General features: G+C 46.9%; 1 protein-coding gene across 5 annotated transcripts in view; it reads right to left on the bottom strand.

Moving 5' to 3' along the window:
* The window catches only part of TRABD2A (TraB domain containing 2A), a 52,259-nt gene extending 34,717 nt beyond the window's left edge, over window positions 1–17,542 (bottom strand). For 4 of the 5 annotated variants that reach the window (XM_039217620.1, XM_039217624.1, XM_039217625.1 and 1 more), the window contains exons 1-2: window positions 17,233–17,542; window positions 7,593–8,153 (exon numbers count right to left, since the gene is read on the bottom strand). In XM_039217620.1, coding sequence (XP_039073551.1) covers window positions 7,593–8,153; window positions 17,233–17,340 — 669 coding nt within the window. In that variant the 5' untranslated portion in view covers window positions 17,341–17,542. The remainder of the gene's footprint in view (window positions 1–7,592; window positions 8,154–17,232) is intronic. The other variant, XM_039217621.1, reaches the window with a different exon arrangement.
* Window positions 17,543–21,090: the final 3,548 nt, after the last annotated feature.

The raw sequence follows: 21,090 nt of genomic DNA, 5'->3' as shown, positions 1-21,090 counted from the left end.
ATCCTAGCCCTGGAAGGTCCATACCCTCTTGAGGAAGGTTGACCCTATGTTCTCAGGAGGCTTTCTCAGACCGGCCAGCACCTCCCCAGCTCATACTTCTCCTACATCCACCTGGCCCTTAATACCCAGAGACAGAGACACATGGATGGCATCTTTCTAGGACTCTGCCCTGCCAGGGGCTGCCTCCATCACTCCACCCTGCCTGGGACACAGGCCATCCTAGAGCCATGGTTTCTTCTATTAGGTAACTGATCCATCGAAGAGTTTTTTTTCCTTTGTCTTTTTTGAGAGAGAGAGAGAGAGAAAGAGAGAGAGGGAGAGATAATGAGAGAGAATCTTAAGCAGGTTCTATACCCAGCACAGAGCCCGATTCAGGGCTCGATCTCATAACTGTGAGATCATGACCTGAGCTGAAATCAAGAGTCGGATGATTAACCGACTGAGCCACCCAGACGCCCTGTAACTAATCTAAAGAGAATTTGTTCTAAAGAAGAAAAACCCCCATCTTCACAATGCCCCAAAACTGTGACTCAAGAAATGCACTTTTTCATAAGACTCAAAAAACCATTGGGCCCAAGCCATTGTTTAAAGTTTCACTTTGGAGGGTGGGGAAAGAGCAGAGCAAGTTGTTAGGATCCTAGGGGTAGAAGGCAAGAACCAGTAGTGACACCTACTACTGGAAGGGACAGCAGAAGTGACAGGTGAAAAGGCAAATATGAAATATGTTAGTGCCATCTATTGGCAAGAGTAAACAGTAACAGAAACGATTCTGCCCCACAGCAATGCAGATCATAGAACCCTTACGCCTCATCCAAAGAGCACTCTGGGGTTTGCAAGGGACTTTTACATCCCACTAACTTCAGTATGTTGGGATACGGAAAGCTCAAAGATGCGGGCTTTACATGTGGAAGGCAGAGGGCAAACCCAGACCGACTGGCTTTGCTCATATTAACTTTTGAATCCCATGACTCAGACCCCAAACATAGATGTGACCCAGTCCCAAGGGAGAGACTCCAATGCTGAGAAGACTGGGGCTGTTCCGAATTCCCACTGCAGCCCACAGTGACATCCAGTCCGTCACTGGGAAGTGGGCAGGAGAATCCTGTGGTCAGACAGATTTGCTCTGGACAGCCCCTCATGGGAAGCAGAGAGGCAGCACCCTGCGTCCGGAGCTTGTGCACAGATGCCTGGTGGTGTGTGGCTGTGGAAATAGGATTTAGGGAGATCATTTCTCTAGGGAATTCTTTAAGGCTCTAATGGGAATCCAACCTGTGCAGCTGGGAGGGAGGGGAGGGGATTCACAGGTGAGCCCTGCATCGCTAAGCCTCCAACTGCAAGTTCATTTGCTTTCTGCACATAAGGAATGGCAATGCAGCTGCTAGCATGAAGCAGACACAAACTTTGGGTGAAAGAGAACAGGCATCATAACCTGACTCCAGCCTGAAACAGGAAACAGGCATCTGCCCTGAGATGGCAAGATCAAATCCATAGACAGAAAGTAAGCATCCTTTCCCTCATGCCACATCCAGATCGCTGAAGGGAACAATTAGCTCTCGGGTAGTAAAAGAGAGGTGAAAGGGGAGTGAGAAATAGGAAAAGTAATGGAATCATGAAGGATCTAGAACAGAGAGAGGACTTCAATCATTTACCCCACAGAAGCTTACTAAGCATCTACTAAGTACGGGCCATGGTGCTAAGTCTTAGGAAAACAGTGATGAATCCTGCCTTTGAGAAGCTGATCATAAGACCTCAACTTCTAGGAAGAAACAACCAAATTACATCTTATCCTTTTTATGTGGCACCATGCCCAGCAGGAAATCAATGTATGTGTTGACTAAAGAAATATAGGAACAGGTGGCTTAGGAGAATAACTCTTAGTGAACTCACAACCTGGTGTTTGAAGTTTAGGGCCAGCTGGGCAGGGATAAGTCTACAGATAGAGGAAGAAAGAAAGCCATGAGATCAAGACATCACTGAAGGCTGCCAAGAGAACAGACCTTAAAAGTCTCCATCATAAGAAAAAAAGGTTTGTAACTATGTACAGTGACGGATGTTAGACTTATTGTGTTGATCATTTCACAATGCTTATAAACATTGAATCATTATGTCATACATCTGAAACTAATGCTACATGTCAATTACATCTCAATTTTTTAAAAATCACAACAGAGACCAAAAAAAAGATCTTAATAAAACTCAAAAACTACTTCCACTAATAACAACAAGTGCTTCTGATAAAATTCCTAGTAAAACAGAAATCCAAGGACATTGCCTTCACATCATACCAGCATCATATTTAATGGTGAAATAGTAAAGCCATTCTCCTTCAAGTTAGGGAAAGAAAGAATGCCCTTTTATATTACTACCACCTAATGCTGTCCTGGGTATCCTAACCAACACATCAGGGTAAGAAAAAGGAATGAGAAATCAATAGTGACATCATTATCAAATATTTAAATCCAGTCACTAAGAATGTGATATTGACACAGAAACAAGCAAACAGATCCATGGGACAAAATGGAAAGTTCAGAAACAGAAGGTGTGTGCATGTGTGCGTGGGTACATGTGTATGTATGTGCCTGCAATGATACGCTGAAAACACAGAGTATCACAGGTCAATAGAAAAAAGCCGACCCCAGGCTAGTTACACCAGAAGGGGCAGCCATAGGCATTTAGAGGCTCCCCAGAGTCGAGTCCTGACTAAGCATGTGGCAAAGGGAACCGTGATGACATCCATCACCAGTAGCATGGCCTCCAAGTGGACCAGCCTCAGACATACTCATCCAGAATCAATCTGGATCACCTCTGTCCAACAGAAAGACAGCGTGAATCATATACCTAGTTTTAATTTTTCCAGCAACTTCATTAAAAAAGGAAAAAAAAGAAACAGGTGAAATTAAATTTAATGATATATTTTATTGAACGCAAATCATCCAAAGTATTATCATCTCAGCGTGTAATCAAGAGAAAAAGTTATTTGTTCTTTAGCCACACATAGTCTTCAGAATCTGATGTGTATCTTCCACTCAACTGACATCTCAATTTGGATACTAAATTTCCATCAGAAACACTTGATCCGTAGTTCAATTTCACAAAATTTACAGTTGACAAAGGAGATCCACACGCCCAAGTTGTTCCAAACACAACTATTGTTCCAATAATTGAATCAATTATCAGTTTTTAAATTTTAATTCAAGGGGCGTCTGGGTGGCTCAGTCGGTTGGGCGGCCGACTTTGGCTCAGGTCATGATCTCATGGTTCATGGGTTCGAGCCCCGCGTTGGGCTCTGTGCTAACAGCTCAGAGCCTGGAGCCTGCTTTGGATTCTGTGTCTCCCTCTCTCTCTGACCCTCCCCTGCTCATGCTGTCTGTCTGTCTCTCTCTCAGAAATAAATAAAACATTAAAAAAATTTTTTTAAAAAGAAAAAAAAATGTTTTAAGATGAGAAAACAAAGTTCAGAGAAGTTAAGGGGATGGCATGAAGTCACATGCTGGTGATAGTGCAGGAATTCTCACCCCCGCACATCTGGCTCTGGGTCCACTGCTTCTCCCACAGCCAGCACAGCGCTCCAGCCTCAGCCATGCCTCAGTGTCCAGCTGCTGCCAGCCTACAGTCCAAGAGGAGAGCAGGGAGCCCTGGAGCAGAGGACCACAGGGCTCCTCCCAGGCCTCGAGGAAGACCGGCTCTCCTCTCCATCATCCTGGCAGCAAGTTGGGGAGGTATCCCAGGAGCCTGCAGGGGCTGGTCATCTCCCCATCTCACCTTGTAGTCAGGCACCCACTGATGGCCTTCTCCAGAGCTACAGAGAACACGGAGGAAGGAACCAACCACTCCTCAAAAGAAGCAGAAGAACCAAGGGAATGAGTTAGGCTCATCTTCCGTCACATTGAATGCAGATGATCTTACTGTTCTCTGGAATTCCTGAGAAGGGAGACTCCAGAAGGCTCCACCCCAAAGCCTCTGATGCAATTCTTCAATTCCACACAACAGCGAGAATAAACAATGGACAATTAACTACACACGGCAACCAACATGGTAAATCACAAGGATATTGCTAAGCAAAAGAAGCCAAGCCCTCTAAAGGAAGCATACTGCGTATTTCCATTTATGTGAAATTCTAAAATGGTCAAACTAATATATGCTCAAGGATTCTCAGAACAATGATCATCCTTAGTTGGGACTGGTTGCGGGGGGTGGAAGGAGTAGATGTCAGGGTCAAGGGGTTTTGGGGGACCTGGTGCTGTTCTGTTTCTCACCCTGAGTGCTTGGTACATGACTGTGTTTGTGAAAATTCAGTATGTGTACTTTTCTGTTTTAACTGTGTACGAACTTCCTGGGGTGATGGAAATGTTCAATAAATTGATCTGAGTAGTGTATATAGGTATATGTTAAGGGTCATTGACCTGTTCACTAAGGTTGTATTTTACTGTTTATAAATGAAACACAGCAAGTTATACCCCCCCACCAAAAAAAAAAAAAAGAATTTCAGGAATGTCATATAATTTTTCTTCCTAAATGTAAGCCACTGTAACCTCACTAGCTTAACCTCAAGTTCTTATTTAAAAAATAGTTTATAAATACTAAATACCTACGTGAACTTTAAGAAGGTGTTATGAAGGGGAGCCTGGGTGGCTCAGTCGGTTGAGCATCCGACTTCGGCTCAGGTCATGATCTCGCAGTTCGTGGGTTCGAGTCTCGCGTTGGGCTCTGTGCTGACAGCTCAGATTCTGAGCCTGCTTCAGATTCTGTGTCTCCCTCTCTCTCTGACCCTCCCCTGCTCATGATGTCTCTCTCTCTCTCTCTCTCCCCCACAAGTAAATAAAAACATTAAAAGAATTTTTAAAAAAAGAGGGTGTTATGAAATCAAAATGACACTCCAGTATATAACTGCAGTGCTAAAATATCTCTTAAATGTATTATCTTAAGAGATGATGCTACACACCTTCCCTCAAAGATCCCTTGCTTAAGATAATATTCTACTTCCAAGCCTTTTCCCCTCCTAACTGAAAGTATAAAAGAAGGCTTAAGCCCAGACAAAAATGGTCACAGATTTCAAACTTATAAGGTCAAAATCAATGAGACTGTATATCAAAGCACTTTCCTTTCACAAAACATTGTATTAAGTTCAGACATTGGGCACTTGGATGGCTCAGTTGGTTAGGTGTCTGACTTTTGATATTGGCTCAGGTCATGATCTCATGGTTCCTCAGATTGAACCCCATGTCTGGCTCTATGCTGACATCATGGAACCTGCTTGGGATTCTCTCTCTCTCTGTTTCTGTCTCTGTCTCTGTCTCTCTCCCTTGAAGTTCTCTGTCCCTCCTCTGCTAGTGCTCTCCCTCTCTCAAAATAAATAAACTTTTTTTTTAAAGTTTACTTATTTATTTATTGTGAGGGGAGAGAAAGCACAAACAGGGGAGGGGTATAGAGAGAGGAGAGAGTGAGAATCCCAAGCAGGTTTCACACTTCCAGCATGGAGCCCAATGCAGGGATCGAACTCACCAACCATGAGATCATGACCTGAGCTTTATGCTTAACCAACTGAGCCACTCAGGCACCCCAAAAATAAATAAATAAACTTTAAAAATAATAATAAATGCAAACATTGAAAAAGTTAAAATATTGGCTTCTTAGGTTTTCAAAATAATGTAAGAAAACTTCCCCAGGAGATTGATGCAGACAATTACTGGTCCCTTATCTTGTCTATCAATCTCAGTGTGCCAAACAAATACTATATTTTAGTACCTGGGTATTTGTTAATATAGATTCTTAGCAAGGTAAATTAAATTCCCTACAAATTTTATTATCAACTCAGGAACACTATTTTTAGGCTGTTGAAAGTCCTTAAGCCCTTTAAGTAACAACCCAAGTTCAGCATTTCAAGATCTCCTAAGACCTAGAGGTTTGACTTTTATTCTGAGGGCCAACATCCCAAGGTCAGCCACTGAGAATATTTATAAAACAAGAATACTTATTTCAATATGGTCAATAATATTGTAACCACTTTGTATGGTCACATGGTAACCATACTTATTATTGGAGTGAACATTTCATAGTATACATGATGGTTGAATCACTGTGTTGTATACCTGAAACTAATGTAATATTAGATGTCAACTAGGCTTCAATTTAAAAAAAAATCTTTTAAAGTAAAAACTACTTATTTCGGGGCGCCTGGGTAGCTTAGTCGGTTAAGCGTCCGACTTTCCCTTAGGTCATGATCTCGCAGTTCGTGGGTTCGAGCCCCACGTCAGGCTCTGTGCTGACTGCCAGCTCAGAGCCTGGAGCCTGTTTCAGTCTGTGACTCCCTCTCTCTCTGACCCGCCCCTGCTCACGCTGTCTCTCTCTCTCTCTCTCCTAGAAATAAAGAAAACATTAAAAAAATTAAAAAAAAAACGCTACTTATTTCATATTGCAAAATTCCCATTTGTCCCCAGAAGTATGTAAACCACTACAGAACATCAGCAACAACAAATTTCACCAAAATGATTAAACAATGGCACTTCAATGAACTGTTATGTGTCTTATGAGAAATGAAGAACTTCTTGAACACGAACCTAAATTCCAATGTCCTGAGGGAGGGGCCGTAAACTATGGGAAAGAGGAATATAACTCTGTCTTAAGAACAGAATACCCTGGGGGTGGGTCCTGAACAGGGACAGCAATAATCTTAAAGGGACCAATGTCACTTAAAACAGCCATGGCCAATATAATTTTCAAACCAGGCCACACCCTGTGATAGTCAGTCTGACATTCACATTGTCCACATACTCTTAATGCAGCTTTTTTTTTTTTTTTAATAAAGATGGATTTTTTTAGGGCCACTTGGGTGGCTCGACCCTCACATCAGGCTCTGCACTGAGAGTGGGGAGCCTGCTTGGGGTTCTCTCTCTCTCTGTCTCTCATACACACACACACACAATAAAACAAACTTTAAAAAATTGATTTTTTAAAGCTTTTTTTTTTGAGAGGGGAAGGGCAGAGAGAGAGGGAACAAGACAATCCCAAGCAGGCTCTATGCTGTCAGTACAGAGCCCCATACAGGGGCTCAAACTCACAGATCATGAGATCATGGCCTGAACTGAAATCAAGAGTTGGATACTTACCAGACTGAGCCACCCAGGCGCCCCACAAAGCAGCTGCTGCTTCTTCTTTTTTTAAAAAATAATTTATTGTCAAATTGGCTAACATACGTGTATACAGTGTGCTCTTGGTTTGGGGGGTGGATTCTCATGATTCATCACTTACATACAATACCCAGTGCTCATCCCAGCAAGTGCCCTCCTCAGTGCCCATCAAAGAGCTTCTTAATGAATAATCTGAATTAAAACAAGTGATAAAGGTATGCTAATACTTTTGGGGATGACAAGAACAAGGACAACAACAAAAAACCCTCTTCTCTCTCAGTACTACACACACGAGCCATATAACTGACTCTATGGCTTATTTTTTTAATCCTCAGAATAACATTCTTGAGCAAAGACAAGTTTTGGATAAACTGTCCTTCTGGCCCATCTCCTGTATTATAATTCAGTGGACTCACACACAGTCAAATGCCAAGTCCTTCAAAGGATTTGCAAAGTGAGTCTTACCTGTGAAAAGTTCAGCCCATTCAGTGGATGGCACTGCTCTTCCACCTTTTCCACGGCCCCAGTCTGTTTCCTCAGCCGCTCGGCCTCCTGGGCAAGGTACAGGTCTAAGACAGGCACCCCGCGGGACTTAATGTCCACTTCGGTCAGGGAGTTGACCATGAGCATAACCCAGACGGGCCGCTTCCGCTCCCAGTTCCCCGCGATGGCGTTGAAGAGGTAGTCCGCATAGAGCCCCTTGCCACGCTGGTCTGGGGTCATCCACGAGGGCATCATGAGCTTGACGTACTCGAGGTGGCGCTTGAGGCGGCAGTAGATGTCTCTGGGGAGCACGTCCTGGAGGTTCTCGCCCTGCGGCAGCATCTGACAGCTGGTGAGGGCCGATACAGTGTAGGGGTCTGTGAGGTCCAGCTCAAAGTACACGATGCTGCTCTGCTGAAAAGCCTCCTTGGAGTTGTCGGGGATAAAGTCCCAAACTCGGGTGTATGGAACATGGATCGTGCCAAAGAAGTAAGATGGCGGGTCTCGCTTTATGGTCCACAGGAAGGAATTCAATTCACTCTGCTGAAGGGAAAAGAAAGGCCATTAAGTCATGATATGGAGGGTCAGAAACCTGAGAGAAGAAAACGAATGGCAGAGATATGTCACACCACGAGAGGACAATGACCAAACCACAATTTAGACTTTGGAGTCCAAGTAGATTCACGGGCCAGCAGCGGGAGTCCTCAACGCAGCCTCTTCCCTTTGTTCCCCCAAAATGTTGATTAAAGTCGAAAAGGCAATAGCAGTCTTTAAATTTGCCCTAGCAATCAACGGGGCAGAAATTAAAGCGAGGACTCTCAAGGGACTCCAAGGACACACCTGGTACGGATGAGGGACACCTGAGGAGACCATGGCTCCTTCTCAGGCAGGCAGACTGACGGTGTCTGCTTCTTCAGATCTCAAATCCAACATTCCCCAAGGCAGTGGCTTTCCACAGTGGCCCAGTCTCTCCCAGTGGCTTTTCAGGCTGAGCAGTGGTGTACATCCACCCAAAGCCAAGCCATCGTCCCCTCTGTGCCTGAGTCGCTCAGTTTCAACAGCAGGCATGTACGAAGTGTCTGTTTAGGAAGAGACTCTGTACAAAGAAGGGCACGGGGCAGCCCTCAAGGACTTCAAGTCAGAAGGTCAGATATGAGGTGAACCATACACCCAGCAACCCAGAAGTGTGAAAATTCAGGTTTACAGAAAAGATATGGATACATTCCCTTTACAAAAGGCTTTAGTTTATGCAGCCTTTTAAGTACCATGTTCTCCTGTACTGTGGAGTTTCAGCTCACAATCAGTTCTCATTATTGTCATCATTATGTTCTGAAAAGTCACCAAAACACTGAATTACCAAATAATGAACCACTGCTCCTAGGAGAAATACAAGCGTTAGGTTCCTACAAGCCTCTGGTCACAAAATTTTCATCGACAGATAAATACATAACCTTGTTTTATATGTGCTCTGTTGAAAAGCATCTTCTTTAATACATGTTGATTCATTGACATTGAACTCACAGCCAACAGCACAACAACTCATGCCTGAAGGAAGCTCATCTAACACAAACATGTTCTCCGTGAGGCATGAGCCTCTTTGTGCTTAGGAACACTACATAGTATCTATGCTTGCTTATTCTAAACACTGAGCACAAAAACAGAAAAAAACGTAGCATTAAGTACTATCACTAAAAGGACACTTATTCACCTGTTACTTGTTTGAGAGCTGAAACAAAGCACAGTATCAATTTATTCCACCTCAGCTGGGAGCGTGTGCATCAGGTGACTCAAACTCTTCCCAGTTCGGGGCGCCTGGGTGGCTTAGTCGGTTAAGCGTCCGACTTTCGCTTAGGTCATGATCTCGCGGTTCGTGGGTTCGAGCCCCGCGTCGTTTCTGTCTGTGTTTCAGTCTGTGTTTCAGCGTGTTTCAGTCTGTGACTCCCTCTCTCTCTGACCCTCCCCTGTTCACGCTGTCTCTCTCTCTCTCCTAGAAATAAATAAAACATTAAAAAAAAAAACAAAACTCTTCCCAGTTCTGGGTATGTCCGCCCATGAAAGTGCCGCAGGCATTGGGGTTATTAATCCATTTTACCAAGTAGCCTAATTCACAAACATGAGATCTGCAAATAGTGAGGATCAGGTGTATTTGCATTTGTGTGGCCATTGTTGAAGCTATAACAACTTGTTTTCAAATGAGAGGTTACACAGAATCTCAAAATCTCCGACAGATGAGAGCTGGCTGATGCAGGGGCCAATTCCCCCTTCTCAGACTTCAACCTCTTCTCCTCCTGCTCCCGGCCATCTTCTGACCACCCAGAGGGCAGAGGCAGACAGGTAAACACAAGGGCTGGGAGGGAGATATTGGGGTGGGAGGGAAGGCCAGCAGCACATGAGCTCACAGCTCTGGATAAAGACGATTGGCTGAGCAGCCTGAGCCACATGGGAATAGGCCCAGGGCTCCAGAATGGGCTTTTCAAAAGCAACTAGAAATCCTGAATTTAAATAAAATATTCCAATTGGAAAATGCAATCTCCATTTTCTTAAATGCCATGCAAGCCAAACAGAACATATCTCACTAGCCCCCAGTCTGTGACCTTGTTTTTTTCAAGTATTTAAATTATGGGGCACCTGGGTGGCTCAGTCGGTTAGGCATCCGACTTTGGCTCAAGTCATGATCTCATGGTTTGTGAGTTCAAGCTCCACATCGGGCTCTCTGCTGTCAGCGTGGAGCCCGCTTTGGATCCTCTGTCTTCCTCTCTCTGCCCCTCTCCTGCTTGTGTGCGCTCTCTCTCTCTCTCTCTCTCTCTGTCTCTCAAAAATAAATAAACATTTTAAAAAATTTTTAAGTATTTAAGTTACAGTTCTACTCACACATCCACCTTTTCAAAAATGCACAAATGGGTGAAAGAAGCCTAAATTCTTCTGCTTCTATTTCAGCTTCCCCACTGAGATTTTTTTTTTTAATGTTTTATTTATTTCTAGGAGAGATAGAGAGAGACAGCGTGAGCAGGGGAGGGTCAGAGAGAGAGGGAGTCACAGACTGAAACACGCTCCAGGCTCTGAGCTGGCAGTCAGCACAGAGCCCGACGCGGGGCTCGAAACCACGAACCACGAGATCATGACCTAAGCGAAAGTCTGACGCTTAACCGACTAAGCCACCCAGGCGCCCCATTCCCCACTGAGATTTTTAAAAGCCACTTCATTTCTCTGTACCTCAATTTCCTCATCTTTAAGAGTTAGATAACAGTATTTGTCATAGGTTATGGAAATAAACAAACTAGACAGCTAATTGTTAAGTGAATGAACAAATGAAAAAAACGTATTTCTAACACCTATTAATGATTGAATTAATAATAAGAGGAATCACATCCAGGGTCTCCAGCCTGACCTTAGGCACCCGCTTGTGAAGTAACAAATGTCCCCAGGATTATTTAAATACATCAAAAAGCCAAACAGAAGCTCTACATCTAAAACAATGGCTGCCAACACTAATTAAGCAGTCCAATGTCTCACTGTTTGAATTAGGTCAAGCCAGGAGAAAAACAGTGGTTAACTAGACGCTAATCAAAAGTTGAGACTGACAGTTATGGCTTTGGTTTATTTACAATGGGTAACAAAGGGCACCTGGGTGGCTCAGTCGGTTGAACATCCAACTCTTGATTTCAGCTCAGGTCATAATCCCAGGGTTATAGGATTAAGCCCCACATCAGGCTACAAGCTGAGCATGCAGCCTGCTTAAGATTCTCTCTCTCTCCCTCTTCCCCTCTCCCTGGCTTGTGCTCTCTCTCTCTCTCTCTCTCTCTCTCTCTCTCCCAAATTAAAAAGAAAAAAAATGGTAACAAAATAATTACCTATAAATGTAACTGGTTTGGTATAAGTAGACTTCCAGGTAGAGGTTTAGTTTGGAGTTTGGTTTACTTGTTCACTTTACTGGGAAGAAACAATAACCAGAGAGCCTGAATGGTGACATGACTGGGCACCACTGCCCTATATAAGGGGTCTGCTCACACAAGTTACACCCAGTCTACCAAAGGACTTATACACAGTTTCCAACCCAGAGACACAGTGAAGAGCTAAAACGTTATCATTAAAACCAAGGGCACCTAATCCATTTTCATCTGCCAGGAGATTTTGATATTAAACAAATATATTCCCCAGAAAATCCAATTCATACTGCAGGATCATGGCTGAGATTGGGGGGTAGGCAGAGTGGAAGGGGTGGTCTCATTTTGGTTTGGTTTGTTTTGTTTTTACCCAATGCCTTTAGTCTCCCTAAAGTCTCATCCTACCTCAAAATACCTACACTTCTCTTTAAACAAAATCTGTTCAACTATATGTACCATTTTCATTTATTTATTTATTGCTGCCTTTTCAATTAGTATTAGTCTAGAAATAGAGTTGTACGATCTTTTTGCTGAAAACTGCTCCTATTTAAAAAAAACAAACAAAGAGGAGCGCCTGGGTGGCTCAGTCAGTTAAGCATCTGACTTTGGCTCAGGTCACGATCTCACAGTTCGTGGGTTCAGGTCCCACATCAGGCTCTGACAGCTCAGAGCCAGGACCCTGCTTCAGATTCTTTGTCTCCTTCTCTTCCTGCCCCTCCCCTGCTTACACTGTCTCTCTCTCTCTCTCTCTCAAAAATAAATAAACATTAAAAAAATTAAAAGCAAACAAACAAGACTCATGTGGGGCATCCAGCCATGTAATAACAGTAAGGACACTAAGAACAGCTGGCTGTGATCAAATATTCACTGTGCACCAGGGACAATCCAAGAGTTGCACAAGAATGTTCCTACGAGGGGCGCATGGGTGGCTTAGTCGGTTAAGCGTCCGACTTTCCCTTAGGTCATGATCTCGCAGTTCGTGGGTTCGAGCCCTGCGTCGGGCTCTGTGCTGACTGCCAGCTCAGAGCCTGGAGCCTGTTTCAGTCTGTGACTCCCTCTCTCTCTGACCCTCCCCTGCTCATGCTGTCTCTCTCTCCTAGAAATAAATAAAAAATATATATATATTAAAAAAAAAAAAGAATGTTCCTACCATATGCATTCAACATGCACATGTTCTACAATTATTTAGACTCCTCTTAGTATGTGCCAGCCACTGTTGTAGGTATGAGGCACTGGGGCATTTAAGGGCACTAGAAATACAACAGTGAATGGAAAACAGGTACCTGCCTCGGGTATGTCAGTGATATCTGTTGTGGAGAACACAAGAGCAGGAAAGGGAGCAGGGAGTACTGGCCGAGGGGTTATTCAGTCTTCAATACGGTGATCAGAAAATCACAGAATGCGGGCACTTGCGCAGCTCAGTCAGTTAAGGATCCGATGCTTAGTTTCGGCTCAGGTCATGATCTCATGGTTTCTTGAGTTCAAGCCCCACATTGTGATCTGTGCTAACAGCATGGAGCCAGCTTGGGATTCTCTCTCTCTCTGTCTCTCTCTGTCTCTCTCTCTCCCTCCCTCTTTCTCTGCCCCTCTCCCGCTTACACTCATGCTTTCTCCCTCAAATAAACAAACAAACAAACAAACAAACTTAAAAGAAAATCACTGCACATCTGGTAGGAGATTTGGGTCTTTCTGTGAAGGAGGTAAGAGGGCAAACCAGGGGAATAGCTGAGAGAAAAGCCTTCCCTCCAGGAGAAGGGAACAGTAGTGCAAAGGCCCTGAGGCAGAAAGGTGCTAGCAAGGATGTCATCATAGCTGCGGCAGGGTGAGGGAAGAGGAAAGCAGGAGGAGAGGTTAGGGAGGTGAGCAAGGCCAGGCCACACTGGAACGAGGGCAGGTCTTTGTGAGAGGAGCGGTGTGAGCTGATCCTGAACAGGGTCACGCCCTGGTAGCCGTGAGGAACAGAGAGAGGGATGAGGGCAGATGCAAGAAAGTCAGCTAGGAAATTACCAAAACAATCCAAGCAAGAGAACACAGCAGTCATGATAGAATTGAAATGTGATCAGGTTCTGGATATATTCTGGAAGCCGGAGCTAATGGGACTTGCTGATGAGCTGGTTAATTCAAAGGACAAAGTTGCCATCAACCAAGACAGAGGAGAGAGCAGGTGGAAGAAGATCAGAGGGGAAGGTCAGAAGTCTGGCCTGGGCTCTGCTGAGTCAATATGTGAAGCAGACAGCAAGCAGGGAGGTTGAGGTGGCAGGTGGGCACATAAATCCGGACTTTGGGAGAGGCCTGTGCCAGAGGGTAAAAACGAGGCACTGTCACCATTTAGATGTGTTAGTTAAAGGAATGGGACTGAATCAGACCTCCAAGGAGCCAGGTGTAATTTAGGAAGGTAAATGTCTAGAAATAATCTAACCTTGCAAAGTCAAGGGAAAGAAGAGCAGCCAGCAAAAGAGAATGAGAGAAGTGGTCATCGAGGTCGCCAGAAAATCGAAAGACTAGGGGCGCCTGGGTGGCTTAGTCGGTTAAGCGTCCGACTTTCGCTTAGGTCATGATCTCGCGGTTCGTGGGTTCGAGCCCCACGTCGGGCTCTGTGCTGACTGCCAGCTCAGAGTCTGGAGCCTATTTCAGAGTCTGTATCTCCCTCTCTCTCTGACCCTCCCCTGATCACACTGTCTCTCTCTCTCTCCTAGAAATAAATAAAAATATTAAAAAAAAAAAAAGAAAGAAAGAAAATTGAAATACTAGGAAGCCAACCAGAGACAGCGCTTCAAGGAGGAGAATGTAAGCTGATGAGCCAAATGAGTCAAGGATTTGAGGACTGGCCTCTGGATGGAGCAACACTGAAGACACCAGGGCCCTATACAAGAATGACTTGGTGGCATGCGGGGGGTGAAAGCCTACCCGTTCAGGAGCAAATGGGAAGAAAGGCAGTAAGAAGATACACAACGACTTAAGACACTGGCCATTGCCACGCGCAGAAATTGTGAACTTGAGAGGTTTATGGGGTTACACGAGGTCCCCCAGTGGTTCAGTGGATTCAAAGCCAGGCAGACTGGGTCCCGAGCCCTGGGTTTGAAACATCGCATTGTGTGACCTTAACATGCAACACACTTTACTTGGTCTCATCGTATCTTTCTGCGTGAGCCTCGCAGGCGCAGAGCTGCTCAGCAGAGCTCCTGACTCGGGTCCGGCAGAGGCTCTGTCCAGCTCCCCTGCCCCGGCCCCAGGACCTGCCCAAATAAATCTGCCCCAGTTGTGTCCGTTGAATCACTGGCGATTTTAACGCACACATCTGTAATCCACGCAGTAATACAAAGGAGCACAGTGACAACTTGTGTCATGTGGACTAAGTCCCTTAGCGGCTGCACCGCTCAGCTCCTCCTGTCCCAGCCTCCTGGGCCCTGTGATAATGGCGCTTTTCCTAAAATGCACTTCAGCAGACCAGCTAGAATGATACCAAAATGAGGTAGTTGGCTTTAGCGGTCACTTTTCATTCAACAAATATTTATTGAGTGTCTACAGTGGCCAGGCACTCTTCTCAGCCTGGGTATGCAGCAGCAAACCAAACAGACAAAAATTCCACCCCCGATGAAGATTACGGGGGAAGGGTGGCAGGGGGGCCGCAGCAAACACATTTTTATCAGTTAAGTGCTACAACGAAAAATAAAGCAGGAAAGGCAGGTAAGAGGGCAGGTGGGTCAGGGGTTTGACATAATCTTTAATAGATAATCAGGAAGGGTCTCTTTGAGCAAAGACCAGGTGGAAGTATGGGAACAAGCATGTTGCAGGCCACCTTGGAAGACCTCTCTGTAATGATTAACGAAAGTTGAAACCAGCTCTCAAGGCACAAAATGCCACGTAGTGCGTTGGAGGCTGGATTCCAGGGCTTTACTCTACAACCTCAATCCCCGCCCCCCCCCCCTTTCTGGGGCACCCACCCACAGTGCCCTCTACAGAGTGCAGGTCAGCGTATAGCCCTGCCACTCACTGACCTGACCTCTGCAGGGGATAACACGGTTTGCTCCCAGAATAGTTCAGAGATTTTCAAAATGTGGCCCAGGGACCTATGGGTGTCCACATGGCCCGTCCAAGAGGTCTGCAAGGCCAGGACTATTTTAATAATAATGCTAAGATAGTTTCCTCTCTTGCTGTCATTCTTTCACACATGTACACCTAGAATTTTCTAAAGGCTACAGGTGTGTGACAACATCACTGCTGTGATGGTTAATGACATGTGTGCTTATGTATCCTTGTGTTTTACGAATGGGCCCCTCAACCTACATCCATAAAGGCTCTTTGGAGTCCTCGGGACTTTTTTTAAATGTGGAGGGATGCCGAGACCAAAAACTTTGAGAACTGGGAGAATATAAAAGGCCATGAACACAAGTTCAAGAGTAAAGAGAAACAGAGACTTTTATCACGACTCACTCATCATACCATAATTTGGAGTGGAGTTTGCAAAAGGGAAAAACGTTTGCTTTCACCGGAAAGGATGGGTTTCCGCCTTGTATAACGAGAGCGCAGCTGCCACAGCGCAAGAGTTCCAAATTCTCCCTGGTGCGTATTTCCCTCTGCAGCCACCACGCTGCCCGCTTTCCTACAGGGAAAGCAGCGCAGGAAGCTCGGGGAAATCAGTGTGACTCCCCGGTCAGCCCCGTGCGCCAGGAAGGCTCAATTAGGTCACCCTCTCCTTTCCTGTGGTTAGGACGATGAATACAATTACCACTAGCCGGAGGTGACACGGTCCCGGATGCCGCGCAGGTGTCGCCGAAGGTGGGGCGACCCTCGTGTCCGAGCGCGCACAGCCCACCTGAAAGACGGGCCTAGGATCAGCCTCCCCAACTCCAGGGATCCGGAGATCAGACCCCCCAATACAAACTCACAAAATTGAACCTCCACGGAGCTCGGAAGTGAACTTCAGAACGACAGAAAATTTCGAGTGTAAGAAAATTGATTAGGAAAAGGAAACATTGATCTCGAAAGAGGGCCAAGCTCGAAGACGCTAGACCTGTCCGACTTCCGGTCGGCTTCTGCCCCCGTAGGGCGCGGTGGACCCGGGCAGGTCACTGGCACTCCTCGCCTGGGTTCCGCTCACCTGAAAAGCGCCCCTGCGAACATCTGAGGAAGCGTCTGTGCGTGAACGCGTGGCTGTCAGGTGTGGCTACTTCGCCAAGGCGCTCTGTGACCTGGGGCACACATGTCCCTCTCTGAGCCTCAATTTCCCAGCTTGGTAAAACAAGGGGGATGGCGTCAGGCTCCCCCAAATCCCTTCTAACTCAGGCATTGACTATACCAAGGTTAAATCAAGCAGCTACAGGGTGCTCCTACCATTTGGGTAAGAGCAGGGGAAATTAAACGCTAGGGAAGAGAAGGCAGAACAAACCTACAAAGTAAATGTGCCTAAGTCCCTGCACCGCTCTATCTTAGCGGACTCATCCACCGAATGTGCCCGAATGCCCGCGAAGCAGGCTGGAGAGACCCGGGAGACCCCGCCGGGACTCCCTTTAGCTGTCCTGCCCAATGGCGAGGGCTGGGGACAGGGTCTCACGCGGCTAGGGGACTGCGCCGCCGCCAGAAAGGGGACCCCGGGGTGCAGCGGATGCTCCAGCAAAAAGGCGCCGCAGGGGGAGGTGGCCTGGGATCCGAGCGCGCGGTGCTCCGCAGGCTTGGGAAGGTAACCCCCCAGGGGAGGTGCGGGAAAGCTGCGTGCCCACGCCCGACGCGCGCCCTACCTGGGGCTTGAGCTCGCAGTTGGCTGAGGCTGGCGCGCCGCGCGGCGGGGCTGCGCCCGCGCGCAGGACGCAGAGGGTCGGCAGCAGGAGCCAGCCCCAGGGACTCATCCTCCTCCCGGCGGCGCAGAGGTCCTGGACGCGGCGGGAAAGAGTGAGGCAGCGGCGGCCGCCCCGCCCGGCTAGCCGGCGGCCGCGGGGCTGCGGACTAGCCCGGCGCCCACCATGGCGCGCGGGGCTCGGGGGACCCGGGGCGCTCGCCGGCAGCCGCGCGCCTCGCGTCTGCTCCGTCTGCAGTTCGCGCGGCCGCCTCCGGGCGGGGCTCGCGGGGCGGGCGGCGGCGGCCACGTGGGGCCCGGCCCTGACCTCCCACCCCCCACCCCGCCGCCCCGCCGCCCCGCCGCCCCGCGCCGAGGCGGCCGCGGCCTCCGGGGCCCGGCTTCTCCCGCCCGAGCTCTGCCGGGGCCGCCGGCCACCTGGCGAGCCGGCCAGAAGCGGAAAATGAAGGTCAGCACTGTCTTCCAACCTCACCCCAAAATCCTATTGGCTCCTGCCCTTACCTCTGTATTTATGCTGCCAGTTCTGAGTGTGGCTCTTGATTGCAAGTCAGTCCAAAGAAACAAATGATAGGCTATACTTTAAAGGAAAGCGCGTTTAAACAAAGGAAATCACCCTGTTATAAGAGGGGAACGGGGGGCGCCTGGGTGGCTTAGTCGGTTAAGCGTCCGACTTTCGCTTAGGTCATGATCTCGCGGTTCGTGGGTTCGAGCCCCGCGTCGGGCTCTGTGCTGACTGCTAGCTCAGAGCCTTGAGCCTGTTTCTGATTCTGTTTCTCCTTCTCTCTCTTACCCTCCCCTGCTCCCTGCTCACGCTCTCTCTCTCTCTCTCTCTCTCTCTCTCTCTCTCTCTCTCTCTCTCTCTCCCTCTCCTAGAAATAAATAAAAACAAAAAAAAATTTATAAGAGGGGAACGGTCCATTTGTGCATACACTTAACATCCGGGACCACAAAAGCCAGTACCCCATTAGGTGTTTTCTTAAGGGAGTTGGGAGAATAATATTAAGGATGTGAACATCAGACTTGAAGGACTCCTTCAAAGGCTAAGTGAGGACATTTATGGAAAGCATCTTGTTTGATACACACAGGAGGCCTGCAGAATGAACTTGCTCCCTTTCTGCTCCTAATCCCTTTTCACAACGCTGAGCCTTCAGGAAGAAAACATTACGAAAGCCACCAGCTGTGCCCAGCCTCTGCCACCTCCCACCCAAGCCCTGAGCGCACTTCACCAACCTTGAGGTACAGCTCATACTTTCGCGTGATCACCTTCTGAGTGGTGTAGTCCCTGTCCATTTTGAGACCCGGAAAGAAACTGGGAGTGATGAGGGGTTGTGGAGATGCAGAGGCCCAGATTTACACGCAATGGGAGAAGTTCTCTGAGCCTCAGATGCCCATTTGCAATACTCCAGTAAAGAACCCCTGGGCTTTTAAAAGCCAAGTTTCTCCAGCTATGATTTCAGAGGCGTTTAGGCTTCAGGTGTTTTTGTGAAATCGCCAGATTTTTCCTGTTTTAAGTTTCAGTGGGGGGTTGCTTTCTGGAGTTGACTCTCCTGTCTCCAAACGACACCCTTTTAGCCTGTCGTCGAACCTTGGACCGCAAGCCGACCCGCACCGCCACCTGTCAGGGTTTTCAGGTTGCCAGTGCTGCCGCCTACTGGCAAAAATGTTCTCTCCCGGCGTGAGATGAAAGCACCCGAATCTCTAGAGGAAGTAATTAACTATTACTTCATACTCTTCCCCGATTCCAAATGGAGTGTCAATCAGTCAGCTGGAGCTAGAGGAAGAGGGGGAGAGAAAATATGTCCCAAAACGAGACTGAGGGATGCCTGGGTGGCTCAGTCGGTTAAGCATCTGACTTCAACTCTGGTCATGATCTCAGGGTTGGTGAGTTCAAGGTTGGGGAGCTCAAGCCAACGTGGGGCTCTGTGCTTACTGCTGTGAGCCTGCAGCCTGCTTGGAATTCTATGTCTCCCTCTCTTTCTCTCTCTGCCCCTCCCCACTCATGCCCTGTCTCTCTCTCTCTCCCTCAAAAGTAAACATTTTTTTAATTAAAAAAAACAACAACAAGTCTGAGTTTGTTAGTTTTCTTTGTCTCTTTCCTATTCCCTTGATTCTTGCTCTAACCTTTATTATTTCCTTCCTTCTACTTTGGATTATGTTGCTCTCATGTTTCTAGCTTCTTAAGGTGGGACACCAGGTCACTGACTTAAAGCCTTTCTTTTCTAATATAAGCATGTTAAAGCTAGAAATTTCCCTCTAAGCACTGCTTTAGCTGCATTACCCAAATTTTTGAAAAGCTGTATTTTCATTATCATTCAGTTTGGGATACTTTTTGATTTCTCTGGTGGGTTTTTTTCTTTGACCATGGTTAGTTTAGAAATATGTTGCTTAATTCTCAAATTGTGGGTTTTTCCTAGACATCTTGTTATGATTTCCGATCTAGCTCCATTACAATCAGAGAATATAGTCTGTATGACTGCAATCATTTTACATTAACTGGGACTTGTTTTATGGCCCAGGATATGGTCATACACTGAACTTGAAATGTCTAGTGTATGAACAATTTTCTTCAGCTCCAATATTTTTTTAGGTGGAGCTGCCTGCCTTACACCCATCATTAAGTAGAATTTATTCTGTATGACACCCAATATCCAAACGTTCAATAAGATCACATCTACTCTATATACATTGTCTGTACAGACATTCTTAAGGCCCCCATCACTTCACAGTGCTGCCCCAGACCTGGTGACAGGCAGGCCTGCATGACCTGGTCCTCACCTATCTTCTAGGCTGATAGCTTTTCTGGCTTCCACTTCATGATTAAGGAGACGCTGGAGCGCCTGGGTGGCTCATGGCCAACTTCGGCTCAGGTCGCGATCTCACGGTTCCCAAGTTCGAGCCCCACCTCAGGCTCTGTTCAGACAGCTCAGAGCCTGGAGCCTTCTTCAGATTCTGTGCCTCCCTCTCTGTCCGCCCCTCCCCCACTCTCACTCTGTCTCTCTCTTTCAAAAGCAAATAAACACTAAAATCTTTTAATAAATAAATAAACAAACATTAAAAAAAATTAAAAAGAAAGAGATGCTAAATGTCCTCCTAGCCTCCTCTCTGCCTATCCACAGTTTCGGTACCTGGTTCAGCTCCCTTCCTTGGGTATTGTTCTTGCAGCCCATTGCCAGACACCTGGATGTTCCTAAACTTTCCCCTGCTTCTTTCTGTTTCTCTTTCATGTATAGTTGGTACCCTGGTAACCTTCCTGTGTCCACCTATTCTTAGTTCTTCCTTTTGTGCCCCTACTGATGGATTCCTGAAACACACAAGTCTGTGAGGCTTGTCCCCTTCACAGCAGTCACCCGAGGAAATTATACTCTGGAGTTCTATTTGTTCTTTCCCCTAAATCAGATCCTCCCTCAAAGACAAAGTTTTCAGGATGCCCAGAGGATTTGCTGTGGCTTCCACCACACCTGCCTTGCCTGGCTGGCCTGGCCTGACTGACCTGTAGCCATCCAAACCCTGAATCACTTAGCACACCGCAGATTTCCCAAAACGGTCAGGGCAGCCCCAGGGTGGAGGGTAGGTCCCCTGATCCTGCCCCCCGGTATTCACACTTTTGTTTAATTCCCTCCCCCTGAGTATGAGCAGGAACCTGTGACTTGCTTCCAACCAACAAAAGGTGACGAAGACGATGGGTTGTACGTGATCACTTACATGTGATCACACATGTAGTGTGCTGCCAATCTCACTAGGGTCTCTCCATTGCCATCTTTGATGAAACGAGCTGTCATGAGTCCTACGGCCAGGAGGAAAT

Source organism: Hyaena hyaena, unplaced genomic scaffold, assembly GCF_003009895.1.
Source record: "Hyaena hyaena isolate Hyena2069 unplaced genomic scaffold, ASM300989v1 scaffold_699, whole genome shotgun sequence".
NCBI lineage: Eukaryota > Metazoa > Chordata > Mammalia > Carnivora > Hyaenidae > Hyaena > Hyaena hyaena.
Note: the sequence above shows the minus strand (reverse complement) of the source record. Positions and strands in the feature narration are given on the sequence as shown.